Source organism: Zingiber officinale, chromosome 9B (genome assembly GCF_018446385.1).
Source record: "Zingiber officinale cultivar Zhangliang chromosome 9B, Zo_v1.1, whole genome shotgun sequence".
NCBI lineage: Eukaryota > Viridiplantae > Streptophyta > Magnoliopsida > Zingiberales > Zingiberaceae > Zingiber > Zingiber officinale.
The window spans coordinates 115656535-115672164 of NC_056003.1; the positions used below are offsets into that span (position 1 = coordinate 115656535).

A 15630-nucleotide genomic window follows, 5' to 3' on the forward strand; every position below is an offset into this window, starting at 1 on the left:
GTCGCATGTCAAGAACAAAAGCAGAGTATTGCTACAAGGTATGCCGCTACATGGAAGACGACTAAATCCTATGTATCATTGCCCGTAAAAGTTACTCTGTACCAGAAATACTTTGCCACAGGGACCCACACAGCCAACCCGGTTTGACCGGATCATCACTCGGTCGGATCTAGACGATCAGCACAAATTGATTAACCCAATTGACTCGTCCGAATGAGATATAGAAGGAAGTTACTATGTAATCATATGAGGTCGTTCTAAAGGGACGACTAAAGTGACAACTTCACCTTTCATCACAAACTATACCATCATGCTCCTCTCCTTGCTTCCTTTCCTTTCCTTTCCTCTCAGATAAACACAACACCAAGTATCAATTCGTACAGCACATTGAAGTGAAACGGCACATGGAAAACATTGCTTGGTAAACAATGGAACTATGCAGGTGTCCTCTCAAACCTTTCACTAGCTTGACAGCAAAAGCAAACAAAAACACACAGAATTGAAGGTCCCACCAATGATACAAGCACAAGATTCACAACTCGTTTAGTTTATCGCAAAAGCCAATTGAACGATAACATATAGCAAGAGGGCAGCCCTTAGGGCTCTAAATGAACTAAATGTTGATGAGTAAATTTGATGTTCTACTCAATAATAAAAGTTTATTTATATTTATTCAATACTCATAAAGTTATTTAAATGAACAGATTTGAATATATATGTTCAATTTATTAATATTCATGATCCAAGATTGTGAATTATTCCTGAATAATATTTATAAATAATGTTCGTGAATAAAATTTCTGAATCATGTTTATCAATAAAATAAATAAATAAATAAACTTTTAAAATGAATAAATAAGTATGTATTATCAATCTTAACAACCAATCAAATAAATTTAAAATTGTAAAAATTTTAAACAATCAAATCATCTTAAACTGAGAACTCGATAACATCTAAATGAATCAACTTTAAGCTCGTAAAAAAGAAATCAAGTCTAATAACAATCATTTCAATAGTTTGATTTATTTTAGACCCTCGTCTAGATGTAAAAGGTGGAAGGGACACATTCTTTCAAAGTCTTTTTAAACTTCGTTTTTTCAAAGCATCAACTAGTAATTGCACAAGAAAAAGATGGAGGATGAGTCTCAACACATCTCCACTTAGTAGACAAAATCAAGGGAGCCCATCCAAGGTCGGCAGAAATTTGGACAAATCTAATCAAACCCCTAAACACTTTAGGTCAAATTGTAAGACTAACTCGATCAACCTTAATCAAATTTGATCTTCTTGTAGTAACTTGGGTTTGGGGTATGATCCCAAATTGAGGGGCACAAATTTGATCTTCTTGTAGTAATTTGGGTTTGGGGTATGATCCCAAATTGAGGGGCAAGTTGCCCGGAGTCCCTAACGAATCACGGTAAGTTAGACTAACAAATCTAAAATGACATGGCCTTTCATTGAGTCGCAAACACATGGCACACAATCTACAACCACAGTCCTTTCAAAGATAAGTCGATACATGAGAAAAAAAGAAGGGGGAAAAAAAGTACCTTATGAGGTCTGCATTTCGGTTGCATCAAAACAAAGCATGGAGTCTTCTCTAAACATCAACATGTGGGAGCCAGTTTATGCTGCAGGAAAAATTTGAACCACAAAGAGGTGGGTCAAGGAGATTTTTCTCACAGCACAAGACAACGATACGAAACAAAAGAATTGAAAACAAAAACACGTTGTTTTGTTCACATACGAATCGAGCAATATTAGATCGGTACAGTGACAGAATACAAGGAAATGCAATGCATGAGGAAGGTAAATGTACAGAACGATATTCATTGACGAGGCACAGCTTGGTCAGAGCTGTGTAAACTAAAAGGGATGAAGCATAGTCAGAGCTACCTACACCATTCGTCTGTGGGTTGAGTAGATATGTCAACCAGCCGTTATCGAGTATGGCATGGGCCCGCTGGAGGGGCCCCATGAACTTTCTATGTCGCGCTCGGTCTAATACGGCTCCAAACGGATTGTACTGAACCATCCCGACCCGAAGCTTGGTCGGGCATGGCACAACGCAATCCAATCTTTAGTGGATTATATTTAGGATGGATGATCTACTTGTTTGACACTCCTAGTGTTGAGGTTATAAGTGTCCCATATACCACTGAATGAGACAAGCTTATTAGAATTTATTGTGCAATCAAAATCAAATCTAGTGCCTTCAAAATGTAGAATAGCCATCACCATAAAATCCAGTACTAAATATGACAAAATGAAATGAGGGATTCCTGATTTCGATGAATCTTATTACACTCAAAAGTTTACTTTTACCAAGTCCATCATGGAAGAATCAAATTAGGATAATATCTATTTCAGGCAACAAAGCCAACTCTCAGTGTTTTTCATGTTTCAGCCATGGATTCTGACCTCATTGGATATCTAGCAATTAGACTCACTTACACATCAAGAAGTGAAAACCCCCCTAAACAAAAGGAAATAAGAGATGATTTCAGGTTCATAACCCTTTAGCCATGTTCTCATGTTCTAAAGTTGTGATAAGAAAAGAAGCCTTCCACTCTTCAGAAAAAAGGTATGATCAATCACACTAAATGCACCAACTAAAGAATGCATGTATCTGAATACTTCCAGGAGTGATATGATTATAGCCCATGCTTACAACTGGAAATTATAACTATTTGACAAATAATATTAAAAAAAAAAGTTCGAAACCATCATCTTTTTTTGGTACCTTGCTTAACATGTTCTATGACATAAGTGTTTGATAGCCCTAATAATGAGATAGTAAGTTAGTAAACATCCTCCTTTTTTTGGGTAAGCTACGTGTCTAGGCTTGGCCCGATTAATCTTGGAGGTAGACAGTCTTCCCCCGTTCACCTACCGAGTAAATCCAAAGTATAGCTTATGCACACTCAAAAGCCAACCTCTAGGATTCTTGTACCATTTGGGATTCGAACCTTAGTCCTCTTATCATTCCTCTGAGTGTTTTACCGCAACATCATCCTCTTCTTTTGGTACCTTCCTTAGCATGTTCTATCCTCCTTTTTTGGGTAATCTACGTGTCTAGGCTTCGCCCTACTAATCCTGGAGGTAGACAACCTCCCCCCTAGATATTTGTCCCATTTGGGATTCAAACCCTGGTCCTCTTACCATTCATCTAAGTGGTTTACCACAACACCATCATCTTCTTTTGGTACCTTGCTTAATATGTCATATCCTCCTTTTTTGGATAATCTACGTGTCTAGGCTTCGCCCGACTAATCCTGAAGGTAAACAGCTTTTCTCCCTAGTTCACCTATTGGGTAAATCTAGAGTATAACTTATGCACACTCAGAAGTCGACCTCTAAGATATTCGTCCCATTTGGAATTCAAGCCCTGGTCCTCTTATCATTCCTCTAAGTGTGTTACCACAACACCGAACTCGTGTGTGGGGGCAGTAATTAGATAGTAAGTCAATAATCATCCTACCTTTGATAGCATACTTAACTTTCATTGCTTAAAAGATGAGCCGCTTCTCAACTAGAGGCTATAGGAAGTTAGAAACCATCCTACTTTTGGTGTCACGCTTACATGCCTTTCAATATGAGTGCTTCTAAGAAGCGTGATGAATCTAATAAGAAAGGAAGTCCACAGTTATCCTACTTTGGTGCCATACTTAACATACCTTAAGACATGAGTTCTTCTTTGAGGATTGATGAATACCTTAAGTAGAACTAGCTCGATTCAATCAAGACAAAACTAGTAATGGAAAATATTATGATTGTTTTCATGACAGATCAAAAGTAAGCCATCAAATTCATAAATTAGGTCGGGACCATACCTATCAGGCGTTCCGTCGAACAGCTATCGGGCAGCATGGATGTTGCCGTTCCGAGAGCCACCGCCTCATACACACGAGTCATACTCTGATACTCATAACCCAACCAAAAAAAAAGCATGAAGTTTGCGACAAAAACCTGCGTCCTTCTCCATCCCCGCGTCCAACTCAAGGCGGGTGAGCAACGTTCCTCTCAGCCATTTCGTCGAACAGGTAACGGGGAGCGTGGGTGCGGCCGCTTCGAGGCTCCGGCGGCGGTGAGGAAGGCGTAGAGCTGGTGGTGGAAGGTTGGGAGAAAAGGTTCATACAGTTGGACCGATGGTTCATGGAGAGCTGGGCTTTGGGTTTTGGGCTTTAAATAACCCTGTTTGATGCGTATCTTATTGGATCGGTTTCTATCTGTCCTCCTCAACCCCTAATTCTGCATCCGCCTACCCGTTTACGACCATCGACATTCGGCTAACTTCTGGTGGTCGGGGCGCTCAGAACCCGATTTTTATCCAGTTCAACGTGGCATTTAAATGTTGCATTGGGGATAGATTTCTATCCCATTCTAGATGCCTGGAACTCTTCCAGGCGCCCCGAGCAGGGTTATATAAGCAGCCATGTTCCTAGAAACTGAGAACAACTGAAAAGTCTGAAACAACACTTGTACACTTTCTAGTTCTTATTTAGCTTTATTTTGTGAGCTTTGAATGTTGTAAGAGGCTTCTCCGCCTAAAGGAGAAATTAGTGCGCTTTAACTTCCTTGGATTAACAACCTCCCCGATTGTAACCAAGTAAAATCTAGGTGCCTCTTTCTTTTTGGTTTCTTCTTTATTCTTACTTATGCAAGTGTTCTTTTAATCAAGCTGTAAATCCGAGAAAGGTTTTTTTTATTTAATTTGTGCAGGGGTTATTCATCCACCCCCTAGCCGGCCGCCAACGGTCCTAACAAGTGGTATCATAATGGGTTCGCTTCAGGAGGACTAATCGCCGAACAAAGCACAAGAGATGGCTGAATCGAGCATCCACCCACCGAAGTTCGAGGGGGAATTCGCTAGCTGGAAAAAGAAAATGGAGGTAGTCTTTGAAATCGATTTTGAATTGCTTTTAATAATGAAATTCGGTTTTGTAGCACCTGAAGATAAGGAAGAATACCAGTAGACGAAGAAGGAGCAGGCTGACTTCGTGGCAAACAGCAAAGTAGAGTTCCATCTGTTAAGCGTCCTACTGCCACAAGAAGTCAACCTGATCGGGCCCTACAACTTAGCAAAGGAGCTTTGGGAGAAGTTCCTTGAGCTACACGAAGGGACGTCAGAAGCTAAGCTCGCGAGACGGGATCTGCTAAGGAACCAACTGAGTAATATAAAATTAGAAGCAGAAGAAATCATTGCACATCTTCACTCAAGAATGAAGGAACTAATCACCAAACTCACAAATCTTGGAGAAAAGGTAAATAATCAAGATTTGCTAAGGTACACGCTTCATGCATTTCCTAGAACTACCGAGTGGGCATCATTAGTAGATGCTTACTATATATCTAAAGATTTAGAAGCTGTCACCTTAGAAGAAATATTTTTAACATTTGAAGTCCATGAAACGAGATGTGTAGATTTGAAGAAGTATCCGAAGCATAATATTTCCCTCAAGGCGAAGATGGTTGAACTAAATTTAGAATCCTCTCTTGACGATGAGGAAACGGCGATGATGGTAAATCAATTTAAAAAGTTATTTAAATATAGAAAATCTAACCATATGCAGGGTAGAAAGAGAAGAAAAATCAGATGCTACCACTGCAATGAAGAATGACATGTTAAACACAACTGCCTTAAATTAAAGAACAAGGACAAGGGCAAGAACAAGAAGCCCGGGAATCAGAGATGAGTCTTTATCTGAACTTGCATTAATGGCAAGCCATCAAGACGATAAACAAGAAACAGACTCGTCCGAAATGAGTATCGAGAGCATCGATAAAGGAGGAGCTACATCGGAAGAAAGCAGCAGTTCAGGGGGAGCTACGGATAACGGGATCGACAAAGTAAGTCAGATACGATCTCTTCCTCTCGAAAATTTATTCAAGTTTGTTAAATTACTATCAAAAAATTGTTGAATGTTGGAAAAAGAAAACAATGAATTAAAATTGATTTTAGAAAAATCTTGTTCAGTAGAAGATTTTGATAAATTAAAATTAGAAAATAATAAATTAAAAATACAAGTAGAAGACTTGACAAAATGAGCATGCTTAAATAGTTAAATGTTAAAACCCAAAATTATAATGGACTAATTTAGCATTTTGGGCCTAGACCCTCATGGCTTTGCTCTTGGGCTCTCCCCAAAAGGCCTCATGCCAATGGAGATATCTTTTTCTCTTATAAACCCATGATCTTTCCCATGTGTTTTCAATATGGGACTATGTTTGCAACCTTGCAACCCCAACAATCCCCCCCTCAAACAAAGGACCATAGGCTTCCCACATCCGATCCTCGACCCACCAGGTCTTCCTGCCCCTCGGTCCACCCGACCTACTAGGACTTCCTTGCCTAGCCGCAACTAGGACTTCCTTGCCTAGCCGCAACTAGGACTTCCTGCCTGGTGTCTGGTCCTCTTGATCCGAATATAGGAGCCCCTACTTTCTTTGTTCGAGGTCAATATTGTACTCACATGGTTCAATCAGACCATAGCTCTTGTGCATAGTCGGTGGTTAAACCTTCTGGCAGTCCGGGCTCTGATACCAATTGTAGGATCGAAAAGAATTTAGATATCTCCACAATAGCATGATATTGTCCACTTTGGGCCTAGACCCTCATGGCTTTGCTCTTGGGCTCTCCCCAAAAGGTCTCATGCCAATGGAGATATCTTTTTCTCTTATAAACTCATGATCTTTCCCATGTGTTTTCAATATGGGACTATGTTTGCAACCTTGCAACCCCAACAGTAGGAACCTATATTGGGTTAAAAACAAAAACCTGTATAAATTAAGTTTAAATTGAACTTAGGGCTTTCAGAGAGTAGATTAAATGTTTGATTTCCTTAAGAGGCTTTATCTAGAAAGTGATTGTTACTCCAATAACCAAGAAGGTTTAGTGCCTCGTCACATAAAGCATTTTATTGTGATTAAATAATACTTTAAAAAGTTACTTAGACATTTTTTTAACTTAGAAAATTTAACAAAACTTAAAGTTTTTAAAATTTATCTATCTTACAAGTTTTTTAATATAAAAAAATTTTACTTTACCAAAATTTAATTTTAAAGCTTTTTAACTATTCAGAGTTTTTGTTAAAAAACTTAAACTTTTGAGGTACCTCATTTTTTAATCCGATCAAAGGGTGAGAAGGAAAGATTAAGTTTAGAGGGAGGTAGCTTAAATTCTTTTATGTTTCGCACTTTATTGTAAAATTTATTACTTTTACTTTATGTTGGTTTACCATAACTTAACTTGGGTTGCTCACATCAAAAAGGGGGAGATTGTTGGTACCCCAAGGTAGTTTTGATGTGATCAACCAAGTTAGGTTAGGTCCTGTTGTGTTTAACCCTGTGTCTAAGTGTGTAGAAACTTAGGAGCGCAGGGCGTCAAGCAAAATACATAGCTAGTGAGAAGGACGACACGGGAGAGAGCTAACGGGCTCGGTGCATCTGAGGGATGAGGTGTTGCGGAAGAGTACATGGGCGGACGAAAGGAGGCGCGCAACATTTCTGAGGGATGAGAAGCTCGAGCGGAAGCTTGCTTGAGAAGGCCGGAAGTTGGGTACGGGTGAGCCCTATTCCGGATGGCCAAAATCACCCAAGCGAGCGGAGCCGGAGCGAAAAACCCGGACCGAGGCGAGCGGAACCGAAAAAGGAGGATCGGACCAAAAGTCAGCAAAAGGCTGACTTCTGGTGGTCGAGGTGCCCGGACCTGGTCGGGGCGACTGGACAGTCAAGGGCGCTCAGACTCCGTGCGCCCGGAACCCGATTTTTATCCAATTCAACATGGCATTTAAACGTTGCGTTGGGGATATATTTCTATCACATTCCAGGCGCCTGGAACCCTTCCAGGCGCCCCGAGTAGGGCTATATAAGCAGCCCTGCTCCTAGAAACTGAGAACAACTGAAGAGTCTGAAACAACACTTGTGCACTTCCTAATTCTTGTTTAGCTTTATTTTGTGAGCTTTGAATGGTGTAAGAGGATTCTCCGTCTAAAGGAGAAATTAGGGCACTTTAATTTTCTTAGATTAACAACCTTCCCGATTGTAACCAAGTAAAATCTCGGTGTCTCTTTCTTTTTAGTTTATTCTTTATTCTTACTTATGCAAGTGTTCTTTTAATTAAGCTGTAAATCCGAGAAAGGTTCATTTTTTTTTTGTTTAATTTGTGCAGGGGCTATCTCCCCTCCTCCTTTAGCCGATCGGCTACGATCGTAACAATATCAAATTAATATTTTAAAGTATATATATAATCAAGAGAACAATACAAATACATAAGACCTTGTTTCATATAACTTCAAACTCTCGAGGTCCATCAGTCGATTTTAGCCAAAATAGATAAACCGGCTGATGAACCTATAGAGTTCAAAATAACATGAAGCAAGTGTTGTATTCAAAAGAATTTATATATCTCCACAATAATATGACATTGTCCACTTTGGGCTTAAACCCTCATGCTTTTTCTTTTGGACTTTACCCTAAAGGCTTTATACAAGATATCTTCATCCTTTTAAACTTATAATCTTTTTCATGTCTTTCCAATGTAGGACTTTGATTGTATTCTGAATAATCTTCTCTATGAAGGATCATCATTACTTTCATGGTTCGGGCCTCCCCTCAAACATCTTATCACTTTTGACCTGTTCCAGGCCTCTTCGTAAGCATCCTGTCACTTTTGACCTGCTCCGAACCTCCCCTCAACTTCATTCAAGGTCACCCCACATGACATTCGGTCTGAATCATGCCTCTGATACCATTTGTTGTGTCCAAAAGAATTCACATATCTCTACAATAGTTTGATATTATCCACTTTGGATATATGCCCTCGCGATTTTATTTTTAGGCTTTACCTAAAAGGTCTTATACAAATGGAGATATTTTTATCCTTTTAAATTCATGATCTTTTCCACGTCTATCCAACATGAAACTTTGATTATATTCCCAACAATAAGATTCTATATGGCCATCTAGTTTTTTTTATTATATCCACATCCTCAAACATTAATTCAATACACCGTATTAAGAGCAACAATTTTTTAAACAAAAATCAAATTTTTTTCAATTGATTGTTATAGTGTAGGAATCAATTCGGTATGTCTCTGTAACCATGAAGAGTAACTTTAATTGATTGCTATAGTGTAGCAATTAATTAAAAAATCTTATTTGTATTTAAAAAATTACTAGTCTCAATATGGCATATGAAAGTAATGTTTGAGGATATAGATATAATCAAGAGAATTAAACAAATACATATGATCTTGTTCTATCATTCCGAGATTTTTATGTCTATCAGCCAATCAAAATCAACTAATAGACCTAGAGAGCTCGGAATGATATGGAATGATACTCTATGTGTTCATGTAGTTCTCCTATTTATATCTATACCCTCAAATATCAATTCAATGTACTATATCGAGAGCAGTGAATTTTTTATTATAAAATTTTTTTTAATTATTTTTTTATTACAAAAATTAATCAATTATTACATTATAACAATTGATTAAAAAAAATTATCACAGAAACATACTATACTGAATCAATTGCTATACTATAACAATCAATTTGACAATCGAAACTAATGAAGAGAGGGCAAAATGGATATCTTGTTACCTATGCAATTTAGGTAATACAAAACTCAAACTACTAGTTCAGTAATTTACCAATGAACATTCATTGTTTATGCAAAATAGATGAATACTCAATTCATTTAAGTTTGATTTAGATTAAATTAAGTGAGCTTACATATGAGAAACGGAATCAAATGCACTAATAGATGTCCATAGCAAAGTTCAAAATCTCAAACCGTCTTAAAATTGTAATATTTGATAGAACTATACTATTTCGATTCCAATGGTATTTTAGACATACAATGCAATAGCAAATTTACAGAGAAAGGAGATAAAGGAAAAAATTCATTATTATTTTAATTCATCTTTTAATCGGCGCATACTCATGAGCAACATGATTGGCACATATATGATAAATTACTTATTCGAGCAATAGCAAATGTCAATAACTTACTGAGACGAGATTTAATGGAAGATGTGGAAATGAATGAAGAACATTGAAGGGCAAAAGTTAAAAGGAAGTCCTTTTTCCCTAAATCACGGGGGTTTTATCCAATTGCCCCTCCACTATTATTCAGTGTTGTTGGTAATATTATCTCATGTCTAAATCCTGAGCCAAGTGTATTGTAATAGTTATTATAATATATACTTAATCTTTAATCTATTCAAAAATATTCATATTGTAGTAATTACGTTTTCATAGTTACTATAATGTAAATTCAACCTACTCATCTAATATTCACATTGAAATAACTATAAATTATAGTTGTTATAATATAGATTCAACTTAATCATCTAATATTCACATTGTAGCAGTTATAAAATCATAGTTGTTACAACATGTGTATTAGCTACAATTTTATAATTATTATAGCACGTCCAACCGGTTCAGAATCTAAACAGGAGATTTAGCCGAGAGATAATAATGGAATCAATATTGAAGAGAGAATTGAATATTGGAGTGTAGGGAAAAAAAAAATCAAAAGGGGCGTTCAATTCGCTTCACTTTGTTTTCATGATTTAGAATATTTTTGCCCAACATTGAATGATAATCTCAATTCTCAACTACAATGATCAATGAGCTGGATTTGGCCATCACTTCACTTCCATTTATCAAATCGCCATTAAAGCATGTTGCTGCCATACAATCGACAGCTCATGATCAATCCAAATCATTCTAATTGTTCTGAAATATTCTGAAAGATGAATGCATTCTTCCATCAATGAACTGAAAGGGATGATACATAGAGGAGAGAATCCAAAGACAATAACTTGGTCAATGGTTTGACTCTCAACCAGATTTCACCAGACTTTGATTCTTCGCAGGCTCTTCCATCAGCAAATAAACAAGATGTGTTCATAGAACACAAAGAAAACCACCAATCCATAGTAGCCATATTCACCAAGACAGTGTTGCTCGATGTAGAAGTATAATCTTCGGCGACAAGACGAGATGTAGAAGTTGAATGTGCATTCTCATCAGCCTTTGGAAGTTCAGATTTCATTCAGTCTTTGAACTCTGAGGTTGTGTTCTGAACTGAGTCTGCACCAACTGATTGCTCGATGGATGACTTGCTACTTCACCGAGCTGATCTGAATCGACAACGGTAGAGAATTGGCTCGACAAAGTCGGTGTGGTGATAGTAGTAGATGGCTGAGATGATGGTGAGGGAGGCCTAGTGTTATCGGGCAAGTCCACGGTAGTGATGTCGTGTATGCTCGACCTCTTCTTGTCTTTGCTGCCGGAGTTGAGCCGGATGAAGTACTTTTGCGCGTGGCTGGCCACTTGTGTAGGGGTCCTGGTGACGACGAAATTGCGCGATATGTTTCTCCAATCGCCTTTGCCATACTTCTTTAGGCCAAGCAAAAACAACCTAAAGAATTCACATAGAGATTTACATTGAAGGTTGGTTGAGGCGTTGATACAAACACATTGTGAGCACCAAAATTGAAGACCCTTGCCTGTGCTCCTGTTCAGTCCAGGGAACTCCTTTCTTCCTCTCCTGATCGGATCCTCTGCCACCGGATCGCTTGCCGGCGACGAAGTAGGGTTCATAATGCCTCTCCCAGTTCAAGGTAAAAGACGAAGAAGCGGCGCCGGAGAAGAGAGGGCAGGGGAAGCGGCCGGCCTCGATGTCGCTCACGTCGTCGACCAACTCCCGGTAATGGCTGACCACGTCGCCGATCGTCTTCCCGGGGATCAAAGCCGCCACCTTTTCCCACCGGTCGGGCACGTCGGCGTCGAACTCAGCCAGGGCGTCCTCGAACAGCTTGTTCTCCTCCGGCGTCCACTTCCCGTTCCTACCATCACCATCCTCACCGACCAACCAATTCGGAAGCACATCCGCCCACCTTCTGGCCATCATCTCCCAAAAACCCTACCGCAAAATCCCAACTCGATGCGATGCCTTCTCAAATCACAACGACAATTCAATCGGAAACGAGCGATTCGATGAACAAGTAGAAGAATGATGATCGAAAGCGATGAAAAAAAAGGCAAAGGCGAAAGATTCGACCTTTGTGGTGGATCTACCAATCCATCGCTTTCGATCCGGCCGCTCAGCGATCGAGGAAGAACACAGGCCAAGAGGCGAAACTTAAAGCTTACTCTTCCATCGCCACTGCCATTGGCGCATATCAAAATCAACAAGCACAATAATGATCTGACCTAATTGTTCTTGTCTTTTCTTCGCTAAAACCAGCCAATCACTTCTGGTCCTCGAACAATCAAACAAGCCTATTTGTCGATTTCATTGTTGTGTTCTTGATCTGAAGCAGTAAAAGATTGAATCGTGCAGGGCATTGAAAGAGACTTACACCTTGAGAACAGGGGAATCCAGTGTCTGTTTGGGAGTGGTGAGGGAAGGGTGGGAAGGGGAAACTTTGAACTTGTTTGAAAAGAGGCAAGGAACTGAAATTCTGAAAATAAACATAGAGATTGATGAGCTTGCCCGTGAAAAAGTAAGATTTTCTTGTAACCGAATTTAAATGATAAATTCAGTTAATTTTATTCACTAGCCTTGGATGATTGATCTATCACATAAAAAAAATTTTATTAATCATCAAAATAACGAGACCAACAAATTTAGTATTTAGAGTAGGAAAGATGAAGGGAATTAATTTTTTCTTTACTTCAATCTTATTTCTATTTTAAAATATTAATTTCTAATCAAATAAATGTGTAACTTCTAATTTAAAAAATAAAAATATTTTTATAACTTTATATATTTAGCTCTCTTTCCTTTCAAACAGATTAATTTAATTAACATTCATCTCTCCCAAATAAAAAATATATAAATATTTAATTTCCCTCACTTCTCTTTCCATTAATGAACATTTCTCTCACCCCATTAAAGCAGGTGGGAGGCTTGTCACATGAAGTCGCAGGGTCGAAACTCAGGGTAGTCGGGACATAAATCCTCGGTCCCTGTGCAACTCACCCCACGTCCCCACCTGTCACATGCTCGCTCAGGATGCTGTGATTTACCTCCCTCGTGATAACCTTGGGTCAGGGGCGTTGGGGGCGAGCGATTTCACCTTTTACCACATTAGAGACCCAATTAATCGGTTCCACATTAGAGACCCAATTAATACTAAAAGTGAGCAGTCCTCCCCCAGATTTGTCCATCGAATATATTGGGAAGCATTCATAGTGTTAGCCGACAATTGATCTCCACAATTTATACATGACTATAGAGATCCCCAAATCCCAAACCGAGTACTCGAACTATGAATCTCTCGTCTTTTCCTCCAAAGTAGGTGTCTGCGCATGTCACAATTGAAGATTGAACGAACCATGGTGCTCTGAGTATCCACCTAACATTTTGAGTAAATCTTGTTGGCCAGAATCTAGCCAGCTAGAATTTTCTATCTCCCAATTATAATGCATGTAATTAATATATACATATGAAATTACTAAAATACTCATACATATACATGCATACATATATTCTAGCTGGCTAGATTCTGGTCATTTAGTAATACCCTAATATTTTACCGTTGCATCATGCCCAAGAACTCATCTTAATCTACTTTTCTTAGTGTGTGGTGGGACCAGCTATTGTTCATCATTAGCTCTATTTATGTCAGTTAAATATTTTCATAATTGAATCAATGTTTTGATGGGTCACACTAATTTAACCATGGAATTGATAGAGAAATATACTTAGCTTGTGTCAAATGTTCATGAGAAAATTAGTGTTCAAACTTGGTAATAAGTTGTTTATATTAGTTTAATATACACAATGTCAATTAAATAAACAATCTTAAAAAGTTTATTAAACTAAATGAAAATTTTAAATATATTTATATTCATTTTATTAATATTCATAAATCAAGATTGTGAATTATGAATTGTGAATTACTCATGAATAATATTCACAAATAAAGTTTATGAACCATGTAATTAACAAAACTAAATAAATAAAAAAAACTTTTAAAATAAATAAATAAACTTATATTATGTAGCTTAACAACCAAATAAATAAGTTTAAAATATAAAAAAAAAAAAAAAACAAAACAAGCTTGATTTAAATGTTCGATAATATATAAAAGAAGTAAGCTCAAACTTATAAAAAAAGTCAAATTTACTAATCATTTCAATGACTTGATTCATTAGATTCTACTCAGTTTAGCTTAGTTATTTTACTAAACAAACTTGAACATTATAAAGTTTGGTTCAACGAGATTCATTTACTTATTATATATTTAATTATATTTAAATATTATTATTATTTATTTATTTTTATTTATTTAATATGTATATTATTATTGTTCATGTTCATTTTTTAAATATAAAGAAAAAAAATATTAGTTAATGAAGTGATAATAATGTTGATGGCTAATTATTTAGTGCTTCATGTGGAAGTTCAAATTATTGAGAATTTTTAAGGTAAAAAAAACATGTCTCATTCAAGACAAATGAATTAAATAATATTTTTTATTTAAAATAAAGCTATGTGATAGAAACAACACAAAGAACAAAAGCAAGCTCATATTTTTAAGAAAATAATTTAATTTAAAAACTTTGTCGAAGCTTTATTAATTGATTAATAGTCGGAATATAATAATAAATTATCTATAAATAGTAAGAGAATTTGCTGCATGAAAGCACGAGGAGTGGGCCCATTCCATAAAAGGAAGGCATCTTTCAAAGCCTGAGCCCAGATCAAATATTCAAATCACTCCATTTAGTTGGGAGACGAGCACAATTAATATGTAAATTTTCATGTTACCTCAGTTTATTTATTTATTTATTTTTCTCAGCATTACTCTCATAATTTTAAAATTATCAAAGTATCCTCAAAAGATATTATTTTACCCTCGACCACTATTTTTTTTTGACCAAAATAACAATGTTATTGATCACTGAAATGTTAAATTTTTTGATAAATTTAAAGAATTTCAAAATTGACGAAACTCAACTGTCAACTATCTTTATATAGCATTCTTTGCGGTGACTAATCATAGAGATAATCATTCGGTTTTATAAAACAATTTCAATTTAAAAAGTATAAATGGATCTTCACAGACTATATAATATTATGAGTGATTTAAACACTATAGACATATAATATATAAGGTGAAATATTCGAACATTCATTGCATGAGAGCCAGTCCTATTACAGGGAGGGGGCATAACTATTTTTATATTTTTTTTAATTTCATAAAAAAATTTTATCGATCATCAAAATAAATTAAAAAATATTTATAGAGATCCATCTAAGCAACTAGCGTTGTTAGAATTATTAGATTCAACCCTTCATTATTCCAGGGCAACTTTCTCTATAATTGATGAATATGAATGTTAAGAAAATCTTTAGATCTCTCGGCCCAAATTACAAATTCAGTACTTTATTATAAAAAATTCAATTATTAACCCCACCTTCACCATTAATACCTTGTATATCTTACTTTGTGCGTGCCCATTGCCCATCCTACATCTCTATTATTAAATGTAGCGTGGGGATGACCCTATATTTATAGGGCTCCCCCACATGAGGGAAGGAAAAGTAATTTAATCAAAAGTTTAAAACCATAAAGCATAAAAATAATCTAACCAATTTC

The 15630-nt window shown here is 36.8% G+C and overlaps 1 protein-coding gene across 2 annotated transcripts; it reads right to left on the reverse strand.

Annotated features, from left to right (window-relative positions):
* Positions 1 to 10954: 10954 nt before the first annotated feature.
* LOC122025242 (transcription factor DIVARICATA-like) lies at positions 10955 to 12463 on the reverse strand. 2 transcript variants are annotated; one of them, XM_042584009.1, is made up of 3 exons: positions 12081 to 12463; positions 11527 to 11972; positions 10955 to 11438 (listed from the first exon to the last, which is right to left on the reverse strand). In XM_042584009.1, exons 2-3 carry the CDS (start codon positions 11928 to 11930, stop codon positions 11066 to 11068), a joined length of 777 nt encoding a protein of 258 aa, XP_042439943.1. In that variant the 5' UTR covers positions 11931 to 11972; positions 12081 to 12463; the 3' UTR covers positions 10955 to 11065. The 2 variants fall into 2 exon arrangements, with proteins under 2 accessions (XP_042439943.1, XP_042439942.1); XM_042584008.1 differs by having other exon boundaries at positions 11527 to 12385.
* Between the last annotated feature and the right edge of the window lie 3167 nt (positions 12464 to 15630).